The 20,421-nt window shown below is 45.5% G+C and overlaps 1 protein-coding gene across 9 annotated transcripts in view; it reads left to right on the forward strand.

Moving 5' to 3' along the window:
• The window catches only part of LOC137351605 (transducin-like enhancer protein 4), a 194,012-nt gene that overhangs the window by 28,220 nt on the left and 145,371 nt on the right, over positions 1 to 20,421 (forward strand). For all 9 annotated transcript variants that reach the window (XM_068016204.1, XM_068016196.1, XM_068016202.1 and 6 more), the window contains exon 4: positions 2,783 to 2,827. In XM_068016204.1, coding sequence (XP_067872305.1) covers positions 2,783 to 2,827 — 45 coding nt within the window. The remainder of the gene's footprint in view (positions 1 to 2,782; positions 2,828 to 20,421) is intronic.

A 20,421-nucleotide genomic window follows, 5' to 3' on the forward strand; every position in this document is an offset into this window, starting at 1 on the left:
ATAGAAATCAGTGCCCCTGTATGGTGCAGGAGCAGCGTAGATTCTTGTCGGCAGAGAATTCCGAGGTGCTCCAGCAGAGTTCCTTCTGGGATAGGATTCCCAGAAGATCAGGTGAGAAAAGCTTCTAGCAGTTGAAGTGTCATCCAGATGAAGGAAAGAGCTGTAATGTGTTCGATTGACAATGTAGTCCATAGCAGGTGGCTTTAACTGGTAGATTTGCTTTGAAACATAACCATTATTTAGAAGCAGGAGTGGGTGGCAGAAGAGAATGGGGGAAATGGCCAGTGATGGATTTACAGAGGAGAGGAACTCAACATGGAGCTGCCAGAGCAGGCGCCATCTCAAGAACACAGCTTAGTCGGGCACTCGAAGCTGAAACCTATTGATTGGTGTGATTTGGCAATGCTTTTACTCACTATGTCATCTGGGGACTCTCAATCACACACCATCTTGACTTGTACATATCGTTTGTTCTTTCATCATCGCTGCCATCAGCATCCTGGAGTAATCCTAGCTAACACCATCTTGAGCCCCCCCCATTCCCCACAAATGGTCTCCTTATTTAAGGAAGGATGTAAATGCGTTGGAAGCAGTTCAGAGAAGGTTTACTAGACTAATACCTGGAATGGGCGGGTTGTCTTATGAGGAAAGGTTGGACTGGCTAGGCTTGTATCGCTGGAATTTAGAAGAGTAAGAGGCGATTTGAATGAAACATTTAAGATTCTGAGGGGTCTCGACAGGGTGGATGCGGAAAAGACGTTTCCTCTTGTGGGTTTTAATTTTATACCCGAGCCAGGCTTTACACTGCCCAGTGGAACTCCACTTTCCCTGTTATTGGGGAACACCATCTGCCTTATCCCTTTGCCCAGTGCACTTTGCATGTATTCTGGCCGTACCTGATGGTGGTAGGCTGTGAATTGTTTGGATGGCACAACCAGTGTAGGGTGTGGATCACTCATTGTTGCCAGGTTATAGAGTTGCAGGTCTTTTTGTTGGGTTGTGCTCTTGCCATACCCACCAAACTCCCCTCACCATGTACCACGTTGTTATCTATATTTTCAGGCAAATCCTAATTTTCCCCCCTCCATCCCATGCCTAAAATGGTGCCAGGATTAACTGACAACAAAATTATCACTTAAAATATCAAAAGGAAAGGGGAAGTAAAGATGAATCTATTTTCACAATAATCCTTTCATGACATGGCAGAAATCAGTTATTGCCAAGGTTTAAAGACACTGCCTGCTGATGACCTTAAGATCTGTGTTTGTTTGCTGTGTGAAGACATTGCAAAAAGCAAAAGGTTTTTGAGCTGGTACAGTGGGTAATGTGCCCAATAGGTCATGCCTAAAATAGCAACAAGTCTTTCTTCACCCAATAATTTACAGATTGCTTGCATGATCCACTGTGCCCTTTCGCAGCGAGTGCAGGTACCCTGCCCATGACACTACTCGAATTAACTTGGACGGGTGACCGGGCTGGGCACCCACCATTTTCTGAGGTGCACCCCTTACAAGTGCCACTAGTTGGTGCTGTATTGTGGAGTCTCCCTGAGCTGGATTTTATAAGCTCACTGCTGAGCTCGGCAGCGAGCTTGAGAAATGGTGGCCCACCTGTGCAGGTCGCACACCAAAGAGCTGCCGTGATTTCAAGCGTGGCGGCTCATTTAAATAGCCGGGTGGACTGACCCCCCCCCCCCCACAATCATGAGGAGGGGGTGGGCTGTCTGTCCCCGGCAATGGCGTCAGCTGCCTGTGCGCAGGCGCTGACGCCATTTCTAAAGGGCCGTTAGCCCTACTAGCTTATTTAAATATTTAAAGATAGATTGAATAAAATAATATAAGTACATTTCTTTTGCCCCTCTCCCACTCCCCCCCCATAACAAAATTAATTATTGGCCCTACCCCCCCATCCCCCACCCCCCAAAAAAAAGCACTTGCCTTTTACCATCTGTGTCTGCCACCACAAACTGCACAAACTTTAAACTACAACCCTTCCCACCTTCCCCTAAACCCATGACGTTAATTTGACCCCCCCATCCCCGCACTGATAAACTTACTTTCTCCCCCCTTCCCCACCTGTATTGCGCCTCGTTTCCCCAGACAGGTATCCAAAGGCGCGGGAGTGCTGGCCGCTGGGCTGAAGATCGCGGCGGGCCATCAAGAGGAGGCGTAAACATATTTAAATTAATTAATTAAATTGATTGGTTGTGAATAGAGACGTCTTTTCCTTGATGCATACATTGGAAAGTCTCTGGTGGCTGGTAGGGGTTGGAATCTACTGAGAGATGTGCATCGGAGTACAACATAGGGGCTGACATCACAGGGGTCCGAGTATTGGTGTCAGCTCGCAGGTTGGGTTTGGATTGTTGGAGGAAAGTAACAGTGTAAAACTAGCAATAGAGTAGTCCATTCAGTCTCTCAAGCCTGCACTGCCATTCAAGTAGATCATGGCTGGCTGATCTGTACCTTAACTCACTTACCCGACTTAGCTCCATATGCCTTGCTATCTTTACCTAACAAAAACTTTTCAGAAACGAGTTGCTTTTATGTTTTATCAACAAATCGGTGACTGAATAACAAGGGAAGCTAGATATATGCATGAGGGAGAATGGACAGATATGCTGACAGGTTTGGAAGAGGCTCATGTGAGCGTTGAACACCAGCACAGACTGGATGGGCTGTTTCTGTGCTGTAAATTCTATGTAGAGCCTGGTGGGCTTTAATCTGCTAATTTTCAGTTTCCCAGCTGTAATGTTCTCTCTTCTTCCCTTTTTGTTTTCCAGTACTATGAAATGTCCTATGGCCTGAACATTGAAATGCACAAACAGGTAAGCTTTTTCTTCCAAATGGTTTGCAGACTGTGCTGCCCCATTGATCTGTATTAATGCATCTTCCTTTTCCAAAACAACACTGATTTCTCCTGTCTACACACTGCAGTCACAGGCTGCAATGTGTCACTGTGTCCATTATCATCCAACTTGAGTGCTGATGGCAGGAGTCCCACAGGAATAGCTTTGGGTACATCAAAGAACCTGTTAAAGGCAGCAGGCTGGGATGGACTAGAATGGGCCATGGAAGCAGGTGTTGCTATCCCTGCGCTTGTTTAGTCCCTGTCCATCACAAATCTTTGGCTAATCAGCTGAGGCATTTTGCGAATGGAGGGCCCCAAATTAGCACCAGGCACTCTTTTTAATGTCCATTTCACATCCAGCAGTTTGACCAGCGATGCTCCTTCAGTGAACTTTACAGTACAGAAGGAGGTCCGTCTACCTTTTGCAACTGTGCCAGCTCTCTGAAAGAGCCTTACACACAGTGCCAGTTTCCTGATCCTTCCCCATAACCTTTCAAATTCCTATTTTATTCCCCGCCCTCGCAAATATTTCTCCATTTTCCTTTTAAAAGGTATTCTGATTCTAATTGCAACTTTGAAATGAGGACAAAAGAGGCCTTTTGGGCACAATAGGTTCGTTGGAACTGAAAAGCAGCAAGGCAGCTGAATGTTTGAAGTGGCCGGGTATTGTAGTGTAGTAGTACTGCTACTGGATGAGCAACACAGATGTTAAGATGCCTCACATGGCGATTGAAATCATGACCAAGCTAGTTGCTGAATTGTCCTAAAAATCCGAACGGTTTCCTGATGTCCTTCAGGAAATGGAGCCTGCTATCCATCTTTGATTGGCCTACACATGAATCCAGTCCCACATTCTGTGTTCGGCCTTTAATACCCTCTGAAATGGTCTAGTAAGCTGACTGCATAGATTCAAAAGGTTAGCCCATGTCTCCAGGGATTGAGGGAAGTGCAATAATCCAGGTTTATCAAAATCGCACACATCCAGAAAATCAAACAAACCAGAAATGTTCCCCTTTCCTCTTAGTTGAAGTTGTGCTTTGTAATATCATCAATGATATTGTTGTGTTCATATGGATTCCATAGAATTTACAACACAAACAGGTCATTTGATCCAACTGGTCTATGCCAGCATTTATGCTCCAACAAGTGTCCTCCCATTAATCTTCATCTAACCCTATCAGCAAAGCCTTCTATTCCTTTCTCCCTCATGTGCATATTGACCTCTTTAAATCCATTTGTACTCTTTGTCTCAACTACGAGTTCCACTTACTAACCATTCTTTGGGTAAAGAAGTTACCCCTGAATTCCCTTTTGGATTTATTGGTGACTATCTTATATTTATGGTCCCTAGTTTTGGTCTGCCTCACAAGTGGAAATTTCTTCTCCATGTTTACCCTATCAAACCCATTCATAATTTTAAAGACCTCTATTGGGTCCCTGAGTCTCCTCTTTTCTAGAGAAAAGAGCCCCAGCCTGTTCAAATTCTTTTGCCTTTTATTTTAATGGAGCAAATGTTTTTGTGAAAATGGCAAGCGTTAACCATTCATTACTCCTAATGCACAATGCAGTGTTAGCCCTTTCAGGGGCCAATGGACTCGCTGTGCATCTCCTGCAGTTTCTGTTGTTTGTCTCCCAATTCTGGCTGGGGACCAGTGGTCATATTCTGCGTTTGACATAATGGTGAAAGGCCAAACTGGACCCTCAACAAATGTTGGAAGGGGAGCCAAAACATGGAAAGAGATTATGATAATTTTTTCCATTTCACTGGTTGAGAATAATGCATCAAAGGCCCAGAGGAAAGCAAATCTACAGTCGGATCACCAGCTGGGTTGGTGCTAGCGCCTCGAGGCATTTGTCCTGATTAAACACTGTCTGCCTTCCTGTGGTCGGTCTAACTTACAATTATCCGTTGTGACGTCCAAACAAAAACTTGAGTTACTGCAGCAGTTTGTTATTTACTGGGACTAATATCCAAGCATAAGTGCTTTGGCTGTGCTTTAGCTTTTCACTGTATTCCGATTTTAATTTTGGATACAGCAGGCCTAGCAGTCATTTTCCAGAGGTTTTTTCCAGCAGGGAAAGGTTTTGGGCACAGATCTGCGGCAGTGACTGGCGAAGGGAAGGTCGACGCTGTGGTTAACTTGTCACAACAGAACGCCTTAACCATTGACTGTGGCAGTCATGGAGCTCAGTAGTAGGGAGGTCGTTATGCATTCTGCTGGGTGATGTCAGCTTCGGTCTGGACTGCAAACAACCGCAGAGAAAAAAAATGCATATGTGATGTGTTTGTGCCACGATTAGTTCGTGGTCTGTGGGTAGCTGCTCCTGTTTTTTTTTAAAAATATACTTTTTGGTACATGTAAACTGGGCTGACTATAGGAATGTCCAAGCGAATTTACTACTTTGAAACCACAGGTGCAAGTCGGCGGTACGATAGAGTCAGCATCTGAACCACTTTAACCAGAAGGGACTGGTTCCAAGACATGGTATGGTTGCCAACTGGGGACAAAATTAGCTTGGCTCAGTAGGTAGCACTTTTCCCTCTGACTCAGACAGTTGTGGGTTTCAAGGCTGCACCAAGGCTTGAGCTCATAATGTGAGGCCAACACTCCAGTGCAATACTGGCAGGAAGTGTGAGATCGTGGGAAGCGCTAGCCCTCTGATGAGATCCTTGACCGAGGGCCCGTCTGCCTCTCATGGCGGTTCTGCTGAAACAATATACTGGAAACTGGGTAAATGGTCTTTTTTTCTTTATCGGGTCGCCATTTGTGAGATGGTGTTGGTGCAGAATGGCCGCCATGTTTGTCTACCTCGCAATCGTAGTTCATGGTGTGAAGTGAGACCTTTTAGTGTGTAGGTATTGTGTGCAAAGAGGGTTAAACTGTGAGGACAGGTTGCAAAAGTAGGCTTGCATTCCCTGGAGCATAGAAGATTATGAGTGATCTAACTGCGGTGTTTGAGATGATTAAAGGATTTGTTCGGGTAGACAGAAGCCAGTTCCTTTGGTAGGTGAGTGCAGAGTAAGAGGACATAGGCATGAATTTTATGGCCTCCCCCATGAGCGGGCTGGTGGTGGGGGTGGGTATAATTGAGTGGGAGGCGATGGGGGGGCCATTCCCAATACCCTCCCACCCTCGCTGCAATTGTATGCGGGGCGATGGTGATGAGAAACGGCCTGCCCTCCCCAGGCCAATTAACTGTCACTTAAGGGCCTCCTTCCGCCACTGCGGGTATTTTACCCTCAGCAGCCAGATGGCAAAGGCCTCAAGAACCCCGCCTGGTAAAACCAGACGGCTGCCTTGCGGGCTGTGGGGGGTGGTGGTTCCCTGCTGATTGGGCACCCTGTGCCCCACAGAGGACCGCCCTTTGCCTCACCAGGGCTTGGCCGATTGTCCCCGGCGAGGCCCCAAAAACCTACCTCGGTTCAGGGTCATCCTTCACCTTGCCTCCGATGGCTGGGTGCAGTCCCAGAAGTGGCCACTGCTCTTGGTGGCACTGCTGGCACTAAGAGCTTGCTGGTCCTCTGATTGGCTGGCAACTCCATTGGGTGGGACTTCCTGCCTCAAGGAGGTGGAAGTCCCACCCAAGACCAATTAAGGGCATGGGGAGCGAAAAATCCCAGCCTGGCTCCTCAGGTCCGGCGGAGGCTGGCTCCCCACGGCATTTTTGGCTGGTGGGCGTGTCCTCCCACCCAACATAAAATTCCTGCCATAATCATAAAATTAGAGCCATTCAGGAGTGATATTAGGAAATTCGTCTTCACACAAAGAACAGTGAAAATCTGGAAGACTGTCCCCCCATAAACCTGTTGAGGCTAGGCAATAGAAAATTTCAAAACCACGATCGATTATATTTCTGTTAGTAAAGGGTATTAAGGGATACCAAGCCAAGGCAACTAAATGGAGGTGAGATACATTTTGCCATGATGTAATTGAACAGCAGAACAGGCTCGAGGGCTCAATAAGTCCGACTGTTCTTCTTCTTTTCATTTTAAACAGTGCCATTTACTCACTGCTAGTTGGGTTATTTGAGGTGAAAAAAGCAGTCTGTTCTCAGAAATACTGGGCAAAATTTTCCCAGCTAGGTGGAGGCAGGTTCCAGTTCATGCAGGGTGGGAGACTCCTGGAAAATGATGTCTGGTAGGGATCCCGACTTCATCCAGCCCTCTTCTGGCTTTCCCTGGAGCATCCGAGTCCTGCAGGAAAACCCCGTGGTTCTGGCAATTAACAGCCTTTTTAACCATGAATTCTTTCTTTTCCAACAGCGCCCGGTGTCCACGCTGTGTCCGCACCTCGCCAGCGTCACCGAGGCGATTGCATAGCGGCAAGAGCTTCTTCCGTGAAACTGACCAGCTGAGAAGGCTTCCAGCAGTTACACTGATGAGCTCCAGTCATGGACACTTGAGAGGCTGCTGTTCAAAGCACTTCTTCTCTGAGAGTGGCATCACCACTTGACAGGTGATTAGCAACTTCTTGGAAGGCACTTCACCTGTCCAGAACTTGACTTGCCTTCAGCTGCACTTCCCTGTTGCCAGCCTTCAACATGGCATGGGAGCAGTTTTTATGCAGCTCCACCTTCCACCTCTGATGAGGGGCACGAGCAGAAGACACACACACCACTGCCATCAGCTCCAGCAGCAGCACCAGCTGCCTTCCCCTCAGCTGTGTGCCCGTCCACAGGGCAGAGGGAACACCAAGATCCAGCTGGAAGGAGGTGAGACCCCCAACATAGACTCTGCTGGCAGAGCGTCAGCTCTCTCGAATGTCGGGGCACCAGGGCCTCAGGAGGCTCAGGCTCTGATGGCAGGCCACTGCTGACCTCTGCAACCTCCGGGAACAAAACCTCCTGCCTGGTGGAGCAGGTGGGAACACGTTGCCAGTGACAGGCAAGATGCCTGTCATTGGCGGGGCACCGCCCTCCCCGACTCCCCACCCGTGTCTCTGCCTCTCGCCACGTTGTGTGCTCCTTCTGCAAGGAGAAAAAGCAGAGAAGTGTGAGTATTTGTAATGGCTTGTGCGAAAAGGAGGGAAGGGCACGACTTATGGAGGATGCCTGTGATGGGTGCAATGGGGCAATAGTCTGAAAGTAAGTGTTGGCTGCTCAGATGGGGATGTAGGTACCTGCAGAGAGAGGAATGATTGGAGCTGAAGGTGTGTTGACCTGAGGAGTGCTGTGCAGGAGGATGCTGGGCAAGTCAGAGTGTGAGATTTGGCATCAGAAAGTGTTACGCCACTCACCAGTCCCTCCCTCCTGAGGTCCTGGATCCTCTTGGTGCACTGTCTCTGGCTTGGAGGGACCACACTCCTGCTGCTGACTTTCTCAGCCACTTCCATCCACGCCTACTCAGTTGGAGAGGTTGTCCTCTTTCTCCCATCCTTGGGAGAGCTCACCTCATTGCAGCCCCTCAGCTCCTGCAGCTGGACCTCTAGGAAAGAGTAGAGACCTGTGGGGGGTGGGGCAGCCTTCCCAGGTCTCCTCTCCATTCCTGTGGTTACTGCAGCCTCAAAAATCCAAGTGCTGGTGAGCCCTTGTAACTCCTGCCGTGGTCCCTTTAATTAGAAATCCTTCCTTTCAAAGAATGGCCACATCATCCTGCCCGTCTCCCTAATTAGTCGGGGAGTCTGGAGGTGGGATACTAAGGCCGTTGCTCAGAATAGCCCACCCATTAGCCAATCGGGTTCTCAATCCGAAAATGGTCCCGCCATTTCAGCAGAGACTAAGTGAGTAAAAATCCCACCCATTATACCTGTAGCCGAGAGGCCTGGCTGAAGTTTTCTGTTTTGGGAAAGGAGATGGGGTGGGGGGTAAACAGGACCTTGCCACTGACGGAAATTTGAGAAGGAATACAGAAAATGTTTGGAAGGACGAAACAGTTTTGTTCAGTCAATGTCTGAAAAGAAAAGCAACCGTTTCTGGTAGATCCTTCATTAGAATTGATTGAATCAAATTTGGGTGTTCGCAGTTCATTCACCTGCACCCTATTCCTCATGTGACACGTTACTGCTGAAATGAGTTTTCACTCTGAATGCTTGCTATTATCTTCTTGTTGTCAGTCAGGGGAGACGACAGCTTAACACAAACCCTGTGGGCTAGGATTTACTTTGTGGGCTAGGTACAGTGAAATTGGAGAGAGCAATGAGTTTTTGATTTCACTGAACCTAATGTCCAGAACAGTCCTTGTCTCTATGCTCTTGCACCAGGTGAGAAAGTGTTTTCCATGACTATGCTTATTGTGCCAAGAGTGCAAGCATGCATTGAGAGTGGTGAGAATGTGGAACTTGCTATCGCAAGGATTGATTGAGGTGAATAATATAGATACATTTTAAGGGGAAGCTACAAAAGTACATGAGGGAGTAATAATAGAATATGTTGACAGGGTGCAATGAAGTAATTTGGGAGGAGACTCGTGTGGAGCATAAATGTGGTATAGACCAGTGGGGCCGAATGGCTTGTTTCTGTGCTGTAAAATGCTATGCAATTCTGTGCACATTCAATCAGTCTATTGTAATAAGTTATATGCTGATGACAGTGCACCTGCATTGTAGCACCTTGGGTGCTAGACATTTTCTAACGCAATGGGCTGGATTTTATGGGCCCCACGGAGACAGGGTCAGTGTGGTGGGGGGGCGGGGGGGGGGGTGGTGGGAAGGGAGGCGGGTGGTGCGGTGCCATACAATAGCAATGGGAGGTGGGGGAGAGGGCCCGTCACCAAGAGATTTTGTCAGGGGTGGGATTGGCCGCCAACGGCCTTTCCACCCAGGGGCTAATTGAGGCTCTTAAGTGGCCTAGAAACGGCCACTTACGGGCCTCTTTCCCTTCCCCGCCCATCCCCCCCATACTCTTGCTGGGATTTAACCAGCAGCAGGGGGATGCCTCTGCCACGCAGGAGGTCACCCACTAATATGACGCGCACTTCCTACAGGCTTGTGGGGACTCCCTCCTCCATGGACAATCCATTGCCCACTGAGGATGCCCATCGGGGAAAAACCCCACCTCCCTAAACCCCTCCTCCCCCTGCACTTAATGCCCACCCTCCTCTTTCTTCTTGTCAGGGCCTTTGGACTGGCCGTGCGACCCCGCCTCACTTACAGCGCTGGGCCTGGGTCCAAGGCCTCTGCAGTACCAGCAGTGGTCACCGCTCCTGGTGGCGCTGCCAATACTGCTGAGCTGCTGGCCCTATGATTGGCTGGCAGCTCTTGGAGGTGGGACCCGGTCTTCAAAGGGACGGGGATCCCTGCGCTGGCCACTTAAGTGCCAAAATAATGTAAGATCACGCCGGGGAGGAGGTCTCGGTAAGGCCGGGGGGTGGTTGGAGAGGCAGTGGTTATCCCCAGCCTTCTCAGCCTGCGGCTGGGAGCCCCACATTTGCCAGAAAATATGCGATAGTGAGTGATGCCACAAAATGGTATTAAATATTATGTGCTAAACCTGGGAGCCAAAGTCCAGTTGACATAAAATAGGGCTCTGTAAGCAATAGCCTTCAGTGAAGGTGAATGACAATGTTCTAATTATAGTTTATTAGTTATTGAGGAGAGGGGACACTATATAATTTTTTCCACCATATTACCCTTCAAGTCAAGTATGCTGTTTATTATCATTCTAGGATTTCATGAACTCCTTTAGCACCAAAGGGAGACTTTCAGTTTTAAACCCTAAGCAAGTTCCTATTTCTTTTCCTTAGAAGTTAGTGAGTGGCTAGTGTTTGCAGTGATCATCCAGCTGCTATTTAGAGATTAAGTGAGCTGTGGGTTTGATTCAGGTCAGAAGCAGGAACCAAGTCTGCACCACAGAGTTTTAAAAACCAGAAAGAGTTTATTGTATAGCTGTCGGTTCCAGTCCACATTGATTTTCAGCTTCAAGAATTCCAGCCACTCTCCCTGTTACTCTGCCAGGCTGTGCACCCTTCTGTGTTTTATTAATATTGAGGAATATAGTGAAGGCTCATACTGCGGGGCAACATGAGGGTTGAAAGGGGTAACGGAGAAGGCAAGGAAAATGGACGTGATTAGGTGATCTCGCTTTTGGTTTAATTTTTACGTGTGTATATATCTCGCTGTCAAACTGTTTCAAAGCAATTCACACAGTGAAATACTTTTTGAAGTACTGTGTCTTGCTGTGGAGTCAAAGTGGTCAAGAGCTTGACAAGAATCAGGCAGCAGGGATCCAGGGATGGTTAAAAGGTCTAATATCAACACTGGGAGACTTGAACATTTACCAGGAGTGACCTCGGTGGCATCCACGCAAAACAGGAAGTGATGTGATTGATAATAGTGCTGCTGTTGGCTCTCCACTTAGAGGCCAACTCCACAAAATAGGCTTCCCTCCCATCCTTTTTATCCAGGACTTAAACTTCTAGTTGACCTGATCGGAATATTGCCAGGAGGAAATAATGGAATTGGATCAATTCTGGCCTCTTGCGTATCCTTGATTTTATTTCATCTCTCCACCATTGGTGGCAGTGCCTTGAACTGTCTAGGTCTTAAGCTCTGGATTTTCCTCTCTAAACCTCTCCACCTCTCTCGTCCTTTCAAGATGCTCCCTAAAACTAGCCTCTTTGACCAAGCTTTTGGTCATCAGTTCTCATATCACCTTGTGTGGCTCGGTGTCAAATGTTGTCAGTGCTCCTGTGAAGTACTTTGGGACAATTTACTACATTAACAGCACTATATAATTGCAGGTTGCTGCTGTTTGTGGATCTCGGTTTGAGTGCTGCACCCAAGACCCTTGAGGCTGAAATTTCTGAATGATATTATTTGAGCGTTGGCAGTAATCCTAGCATTAAGATGATCCCAACTGGAAAATGCAGCTTTTAATTTAGGGAGTGTTTGAAGTTTTTTTGTCTTCTGGAGTTGCTTAGGTGCATTCCATGGAAATTTAGGCTGTGCTCCATTAACATTGAGGAATATTGTTAGGACTAATAGTGCAGGACACCATCAAGGTTGAAAGGAGTAAGGGAGACAATGAGAGAAATGAGTGAGTGTGCACCCACACACAGTTTTATTTTGCGTTTAAAAAAAAATCAAGCTGTGGATAGCAACAATTTTGTGTACTGATTTAGAATTTATCCACCAATAAAACAACAGCTCTTCCAAACTTCCAACCCACATAATTCAAATCCAGCATGCAAGAAATAAATTGCAAGCTTCGTTGCTAGGGCTTTGTGCATATATTGCTGGACTTTGAGGGCTACAAATAGTCCCAAGGGTCATTACTTGGAAGCTCCTGCGTTATGATAATATAATCATGATATAAAAGTTCTTACAGTTTTTAGTCTTGAGTAGGGTCTATAACAGGTCATATCCTTAAACAGGAGTATCAGTTAATCAGCAACACTTAGGCAAGCCATTAATTGAGCTCTCAGTAATGCAAACAATTGAGATAAGAGAAACCCTGAATTGCACTGATCAAACAATCAGTTGCAGGGCAATAATGATTCAGAGCATTCTGCAACTGCACTGTCAACCGATTTTTTTTTTTGTTAATGAGAACAGCTATTGATATGTCCTGAAAACTATAGACAACACCTCACCATAATAACATTTTATTCCGATATTTATTTTCCTTCGCTGTCTCTGGAGTGTAGGTTCATTACCTTGGAACAAATCCATCCTACCAAGGTTACCTTCTGCTTGTTCTCTTCGCTTCAATCACTTTGACTAACACATGAATTAAGTATTACTATGTTGCACTTAATCTTGGAAGGTCTTGTGAGATTGAGTTATGGCATCTGCTGAGAACAGGGGCCTTTATAAGGATTGATGCATTTCTAATCAATAGATCAAGGATGGAAGATACAGCTGAAAGTACAACCAAGTTTAAGGAGCAATATACTTTTTGCTCCTGTTATTGATGTCCTCTTCATGAGCTTAGACATGTCTAGTGTAAATACAGGGCTTCAAGAGACAAAGTCCTTTAACCACAGGCTCAGTTCCTCCTTGGGCACACTGGCATGAAAGTTGATGGAGCTGCTATAGTGTGCTTTAGAATTGGTACAAACATAGGGTGGTGCCCACACTTGCATCCCATTTGAATTTTTCGTTCCCCTACGCATTGGTGTGGGGAAAATAGCAGCGGGGCGTCTGGTTTGGGGTGTGATGAGGTTAACAAACTCTGAACTATTTACCCCTGACTCATGGCAAAAGAAGGAAGCAGGAGAGAAGGAGCTGCAAGGGAAGTGCATGGTGCATCAGCAAGGATTTTAAAAAAAACAATTAGATTAAAGAGAGATATTTGGAAACTTGGAAATGTTTGGCATTCGACTGCTTTCCTTCTGGAACCTCGGACATCCCAACGTCTTAGTGTACAAGTGCACTCCAGCAAGGTTCCTAGTTTCACTATCTGTTGTCTGTCAAGTCAAGTTAACTGATCTCTGGTTAGATGGCAGTTTGTGTAGGACAATTGGCCTTTGCTCTTCAGGCCTAGGTAGGGGAGAAGTTTCCCAAGACTTCTTCCTGGGGTTGTTAAATACATAAATACTGCAAACTGAAATACATTAGTGCTGCAAATCTAAATCTCCTTCACAAAAGAAGGAGGTATTAGCATTTTTTTAAAGATGTGGAAGTAATTTTTGTCACCAATTTCCTCCCCTGCATGAAGATATTAAACTCCTGCTGAATATCGTTCCATTGGCACCATTGGTTCCATTAGTCCTCCTAATACCTTACCCAAATGCCCATTCTGCAGGTTGAATCAGACAGTGAGGCTTGGCATGCTGTTTGACTGTGGAAGGCATCACAGCAGCACAGAACCCATCCTCACCTGAATCATGGAATCATAGAATAGTAAAGCACAGAAGGAGGCCATTCAGCTCATCTTTCAAAGAGCAATCCAGTAAGTCCCACTCTTTCACTATATCCCTGTAATATTTCTTCTTCTACTCGTTATCAATTTCCCTTTAGAAAGGTACTATTGAATCTTATTTCCACCACCCGTTCAGGTAGTGCATTCCAGATCCTAAACACTCGCTGCATGAGGAGTCATTTATTTATGGCACAGAAGGAGGCCATTCAGCCCATCGAGTCCATGCCATTCTCCATGGAGCTATCCAGTTTATCCCATTCTCCCACTTGATCCCCGTGGCCATTCAATTTCATTTTGAAATCATAGATTGTCTCTGCTTCCACCACCCTCGTGGGCAGCGAGTTGCAGGTCATTACCACCTGCTGCATTAAAAAATAAGTTCTTCCTCATATTCCCCCTGTATCTCTTGCCCAAAACCTTCAATCTGTGTCCCCTAGTCCCTGTACCATTAGTTAATGGGAACAATTTTTCCTTGTCTAACTTATGTAAGCCTGTCACAATCTTGTACACCTCTAGTAAATCTCCCCTCAATTTCCCTTGCTCCAAGGAGAACAACCCCAGCTCCTCCAACCTAACCTTGTAACTAAAATCCTCCATTCCTGGAACCATTCTGGTAAATCTCCTCTGCACCCTCTCAAGGACCCTCACATCCTTCCTAACGTGTGGTGACCAGAACTGGATGCAATACTCCAGTTGGGGCCTAACCAGAGCTTTGTAAAAGTTCAGCATAACTTCCCTGCTTTTGTACTCAATATCTCTATTTATGAAGCCCAAGATCCCATATGCTTTACGAACCACTCTCTCGATATGCCGTGTCACTTTCAAAGATCGATGCACATGCACCCCCAGGAGCCTCCGTTCCTGCACACTGTTTAGAACTGTGCCATTAAGTATATACTGCCTCCCTCTATTCCTTCTGCCAAAATGCATTACCTCACACTTGTCAGTATTAAATTCCATCTGCCCATTCTGCTAGTCTGTCTATGTCCTGTTACAGGCGGTTCATATCATCCTCACTGTTTGCCACTTCACCGAGTTTGGTGGCATTGGTAAATTTTGAGATTTTACTCTGTATTCCAAGATCCAAGTCATTTATATATAGCCATAAAAGCAGTGGTTCCAGCACTGACCCTTGGAGAACACCACTGTCTACCACCATCCAGTCTGAGAAACAGCCACTTACTATGACTTGCTGTTTCCTGTCCTTAAGCCAATTTTTTATCCAATTGGACACTGACCCTCCTGTACACAGGAATACAATTTCCAGCTGCGGTCAGGACCCTGCTGCATTGGAGTTGGGATAATGTAGCTTAGTACACCAGGATAAATTTTAGGGTACTCTGCGTTGCTGATGGGGCTTTACACAGAGCCTGCAGATGCCTGATATGTGCCTATGGCGCATGAGCTCCCTCACCAATCAGGGGCCTTACAACATATATCCTGGTATCTTGGCACTTTTGTGGCGTGAGTTTGAAACCAGCCCAGACTAATGAGCTAAATATATCACCAGCTGTCAGGAACTTACTACACAAAATGAATTCAGACAGCTGTAACTCGGATCCAAATATGTGCAGGTCCACAGCACATAAATGCCCACAAGTTGGCACAAACTGGTTTCAGTTGATAGTCTTGCACAGAGAGGCTGTAGTAGATGCTCATGCGCTACTGTTCACACAATCTGGCTCAGAAAGGTCACGATGTGATTGCTTCTAGTGCATTTGTAAATAATAATTCATCCTGATTGGAGTCTGTTTTTAAGCGTTCAGCTTCGGATCAATCATAATCTAAATGAATGGTGGAACTGACTTGAAGGGCCAAATGGCCTACTCCAGTTGCCATGTTCCCTCACGAGAGCTATGTTTACTAACTGGCATTGTTCTTGTGCCGATGTGGGAAATGGAAATGTCAAGACTGGTAGAGCAAGGGCTTTTCTGAGGTTGCGGGGGGCGGTGGGGGGGGTGGGGGTTAAGACATGTTGTTGAAGTAAAGGGAACGTTGTTTTTGTATTTGGCTGTTCTGCTGCTGGTCTGGAAGTCCCAGATGTTTGCATTGAGAAAAAGTGGTAAACTCTTTAACACATTTGCTTTGGTTCGAATACAGACAGAACTTTATTCTGCTTCCAATCCTACACTTTAAAAAAAAAAAATCAATCTATTTTGCAAAAGTTATGACACAATGCAAAGTCCAGGAACAAGCCAGTGCAGGTGGTGGGGTAGATCTTGTAGAATAGGGCAAAGCAAACTGGAGCAGGGAGCATCACCGGTTATTTATAGAATCTGTCTGATTTTTTCCTTCCATTAAATTTGGCAGATTCTGTTATCAATGCATGACGCTCCCTGCAGGTTGCAATGAATAATGGAGTGAAAGGGATGACTTTAATGTATGGTCAGCTGTAGTGCCCTTAACACCCCCACAGCTGAACACGATAACTCAGCACAGAAGAGGGATCGAACCCAAGACCTGTGTCTGCATGATTCAGGTGACCATGCCCAGCACAGTGTTTATCTACCAAGCTGCATGAGGAACTATTGAGTATATATATATTTAAATAGTAACACTGCTTCCCTCTTATTATACAGCAACAACTTGCATTTATATAGTGCCTTTAATATAGTAAAATGTCTCAGGGGGGTCCACAGTGCATTATCAAACAAAATTTGACACCAAGCTACATGAGATATTACAACAAGTGACCAAACGCTTAGTCAAAGTGGTAGGTTTTAAGGAGTGTCTTAAAGGAGGAAAGACAGGCAGAGAGGCTTAGGGAGGGAATTCCAGAGCTTAGGGCTCAAGCAGCTGGTGATAACAATGGAGCGTGCTTTTTAGTTGGCGCGATTCCTGTTTGAATGCTTAAGGAGCTGGTACTAAATTCCTCCATGTGCTACTTTTAAGGTTTAGACAAGTTAATGGCTGCACTTAAATAGAAGAATTTAGTACAAGCTCATTGAGCTTTGGCACAAGAACCATGCCAGTTAGTAAACATAGCTCTTGTGTAGGAACATGGCAACTGGAGTAGGCCATTTGGCCCTTCAAGTCTGTTCTGCATTAATTTAAATTATGATTGATCTGTAGCTGAACTCTTTAAAAATAGACCCCACTCAGGATGAATTATTATCTACAAATGCACTAGAAGCAATAATGGGTTGCTTCACAGTCATTTCTTTGTTACAGGATGGAAATATAAAATGAATAGAATCATTGTGTTTATCTTGCTCTTTTATGAGGAAATGATTAATATGTTCAGGTGAACAATTTTTAATGCTGGAAAATGGAACATTTTTTATTTCAGCCACTTAATTTCAATTTTGAATACTCCCACGTTATGAATAACACAACTCGATTTAGATTAAACTCTTTCCACTCCATTCCAATGATGTACCTCAGCCCCAACCTCCCCCTACAGTACCAGTGTAACAGATCCCTTCTCTCCCACTCCTATTCCTACACCAGCCACTGAGTTGAATCTGTCCAATCTCATTCAATGTATGACACTTACACCCAAGTTATGCTTCTAAATTTTTTATTAGACATAAAGTAAATCAATTTTCACTTGAGATGTTATAAAATTTTCTACTCTCTCTCTCTCTCCCCCCCAGCCCCTCAGCATTTTTGGCCTGCTCTCCAAAGTTGTTGACTTTTATTATACAGTTACAGGCATGCCAGCAGTATCTTATGGGATGAACCTGGAAGTCAGCAGGCTCTTTGATTATTAGCTGCACGCACAGGCACATGCATGTGCATTTTCTGACAGGGATCACCCGGGATGTCTTGACAACAGTGTGAGCCAATGAGTTTGAGGCAGAGCTTGACTTATGGCAGGACTCACAGCAAACAGAATCTATTTTATGGCAGAGTCTATTTTACAGCAACCGAGTCTGTATGAACTACAGCAAACTCACAACCGAAACTACAGCAGAGACTCCCGATAAATGCAGGATTATTTCCTCAGCAAAATGCAGGAAGTGGAGGATAGTTACAGAGTACAAATTATGTGCGGCAACTAAATTCTAGTCAATTACAACAGTGTGGTCTGCAGGCACGGTTGACAGGAAAATTACCCAATCATCTCCATTCTGGCCTGGACTTCTGGTGTCACTATAGGCAATCTTTTTGTTTTTTCTTTACCCTGTCCCAGAAGTCGTGAGGTTCACCTGTGGCAGCCTGGTGAGTGACCCCAGATGAGATTAGCTAACTCTGCACTGTCCAGGGAGCGAACTTAAGATTTTCCTGGTCTGCCAGGCTTAGTGCCACACCCACATGGTAAATGAGCCCAAATTTTTTGAAATGCACCTGATCTTAAATAAGGCTTTGTTTAGGACCCAGTACAGAATGTAGCTTCGCTGAAGGACATTCAGAAATCAAATTGTTCTGGCAGCATGCTCAGAGCAACTGATTTTTGCCGTACTGGCTCAGAAATGCAGAAAAATGGGGAAAGATTAACTCAAAGGGGAAGTATTTGATTTCACAAAGTAAGGAACTGGAGATGCGGCAATGGTGAAGTGCTGTTATGAGGGAACCTCTGTGTAAAAAGAAAATTCTCCCAGACATAAACCTATTCAGTTCCCATGTTCTGTACAATCTTGACTTACTATAAGTGACAGTATAAAGGGAGCACTTAGTTGCTGCAGAGCTATTCCTATTAAGAAGGCCTCTGTTGTGCCTCCTTACACTAATTCACTGGTACCAGCGGGTACAGGAAGAAGAATTATAGCCCATCCTTTTGGCATTTTCCCATTGCAAACAATGGAAACAAAGGATTGCAATAAATTTTCAACACAGGCTTGTGTTTATTGTCCTCTAGTGTTCTGTCAGAAGTGTAAGATAGGAGCTCCTGCTGTAACGTTTCTCCATCCAGTTCGCTTAACAGAAGAAATAGGGAACACTAAAGCGATGCATCCTTTCTTTAAGATCATAAAACACACTGCAGAATTAAAATACCAGCAAAATTGTATAAGGCTCTCTGGGATGGGATGGGATGGGAGCCAAAGGGCACATGGTTGTTTGGTCCTCAAGACTGCCTCGTTATCTGTCTTTGCCACAGAAAGCAAGACTAACCTGTTAGTACCAGATTGGTCGATTCCCTATTTAAACAGCAGACTGTCACATCCATGAGTGGCATATTATCGTAGAACAAGAAAGGCGAAAGATTTTAGTCTCTCACTCAGGTGACGAAAGCTGATAAGTATTTTGTGTTGGGCAGACTCCTGTTAATTAAAACCTTTCAGTTGATGTGACTGGTGAGAGAAGTGAGAAAAATCCATGCATCATTCTACATTATTGAATGCGGGATTAGACACAGGGTTGTGTGTAATCTCAAATGGCATACGACCTGTCATTCAATTCCCCTTTGTAGATGGATACACGGGGCCCATTGTTATTTGTCTTTTTTTTTGTGAAGATTGTTGCAGTCCTGTTGATAACTCAATGGCTGACTCCCGCAACCCAAAGCAGGCAGCAAAAATGTGGATTCTTTTTTTACTTTTCCCTGCTGTAATGGAGGCCGCTTTCTGAGATCTCACTCAGTCGGTTCATTCATTAGTCTGCCAGCATGCGGCCCATTGCTCACACTCCCCCCTGGGGTCCTCAGAAGTGCCTGAATAATTGCACGTTGTGCTACTTTGAAATCATTCTCTTGTTACTAGGTTCCCGTCCAACCACCACCCACCAACCCTCACCCCCAAGTTTGTTCCTGATGCTTAAAGCTTTCATTACTGGTTCCGGATTTGAATTTAATAGGATTTTTTAAAGCAGGTTTTAATGAGGACAGCTTACCTCTAAAGAATTGGGTCCTAAATCTCTGAACTGGTGAAGGAAGGGCTCTGTAGGGCAGGCACTATGCTGTGCTACGCTTGGCTGGAGCAAATGTATACTTAGTACAGACTCGGATATGCACAGAGTGCAGTCAATAACAATATCAGACGGGCTGGTTGAGTTCTGATGTAAATATACAGCAGTCACATCATGTGCAGGCTAAAACATGCAGCGAGCAGCAGAGACAACAGGATTTGAGTGCATAATCTACAGCTGACACCTCCAGGACGGCACTGAGGGTGTGCTACATTGCCGAAGATATCCCAAACGTTAAACTGAGACATTGCCTGTTTGTTCAAGTAGACATAAACATGGATCCCATGGCACTAGTTCCTGCAGTGTCCTGGCTGATATTTATACCTCAACCTACACCACCAAAGCAGGTTAACGGTGTCATTTATGTCATTTTCTGTTGGTGGGGCTTTGCTTTGTGCAAATTGGTCGACTCGCTTGTCTACAGAACAATAATAATTACAGTTCAAAAGGGATTCATTGGCTGTGAAATGCTTTGGGTGCCTTGAGTGAAAGGTGCTATTTCAATGTAGGGTTCTTTCTCTTTTCCTCCACCCAAACCCAGAAGAGCACCCCTTTACTGCATTTCTCCCCTCCTCTCCCCCCATTTTCCACACCAGCCATCCTGTGGCCTCCCATTTATGTCCAGCAGCCATTGATCATCAAGCAGCTAGATTCAGGCTGCTCACACTCGTTGTGCTAAGGAATTTGACGGTCACCAGGCTGAGGAGAATTCCTTAGCAATCTGGGCTTATTGGAACTGAGGTGCCAAGGGTGACAGGGCTATGCCTAACATATAGTGCCCTCTATTCCTCACAATGTGTGCCCGGTGATGTGGAGGATGTGGCAATTTATTTGAACTAAATTTATATTTAATATTTAACTGAACAACTTACACACCAACCTGATTTGCATTAAAAAAGAGGGTGTGATCAATGCACCATTTTC

This window comes from Heterodontus francisci, chromosome 36 (genome assembly GCF_036365525.1).
Source record: "Heterodontus francisci isolate sHetFra1 chromosome 36, sHetFra1.hap1, whole genome shotgun sequence".
Taxonomy (NCBI): domain Eukaryota; kingdom Metazoa; phylum Chordata; class Chondrichthyes; order Heterodontiformes; family Heterodontidae; genus Heterodontus; species Heterodontus francisci.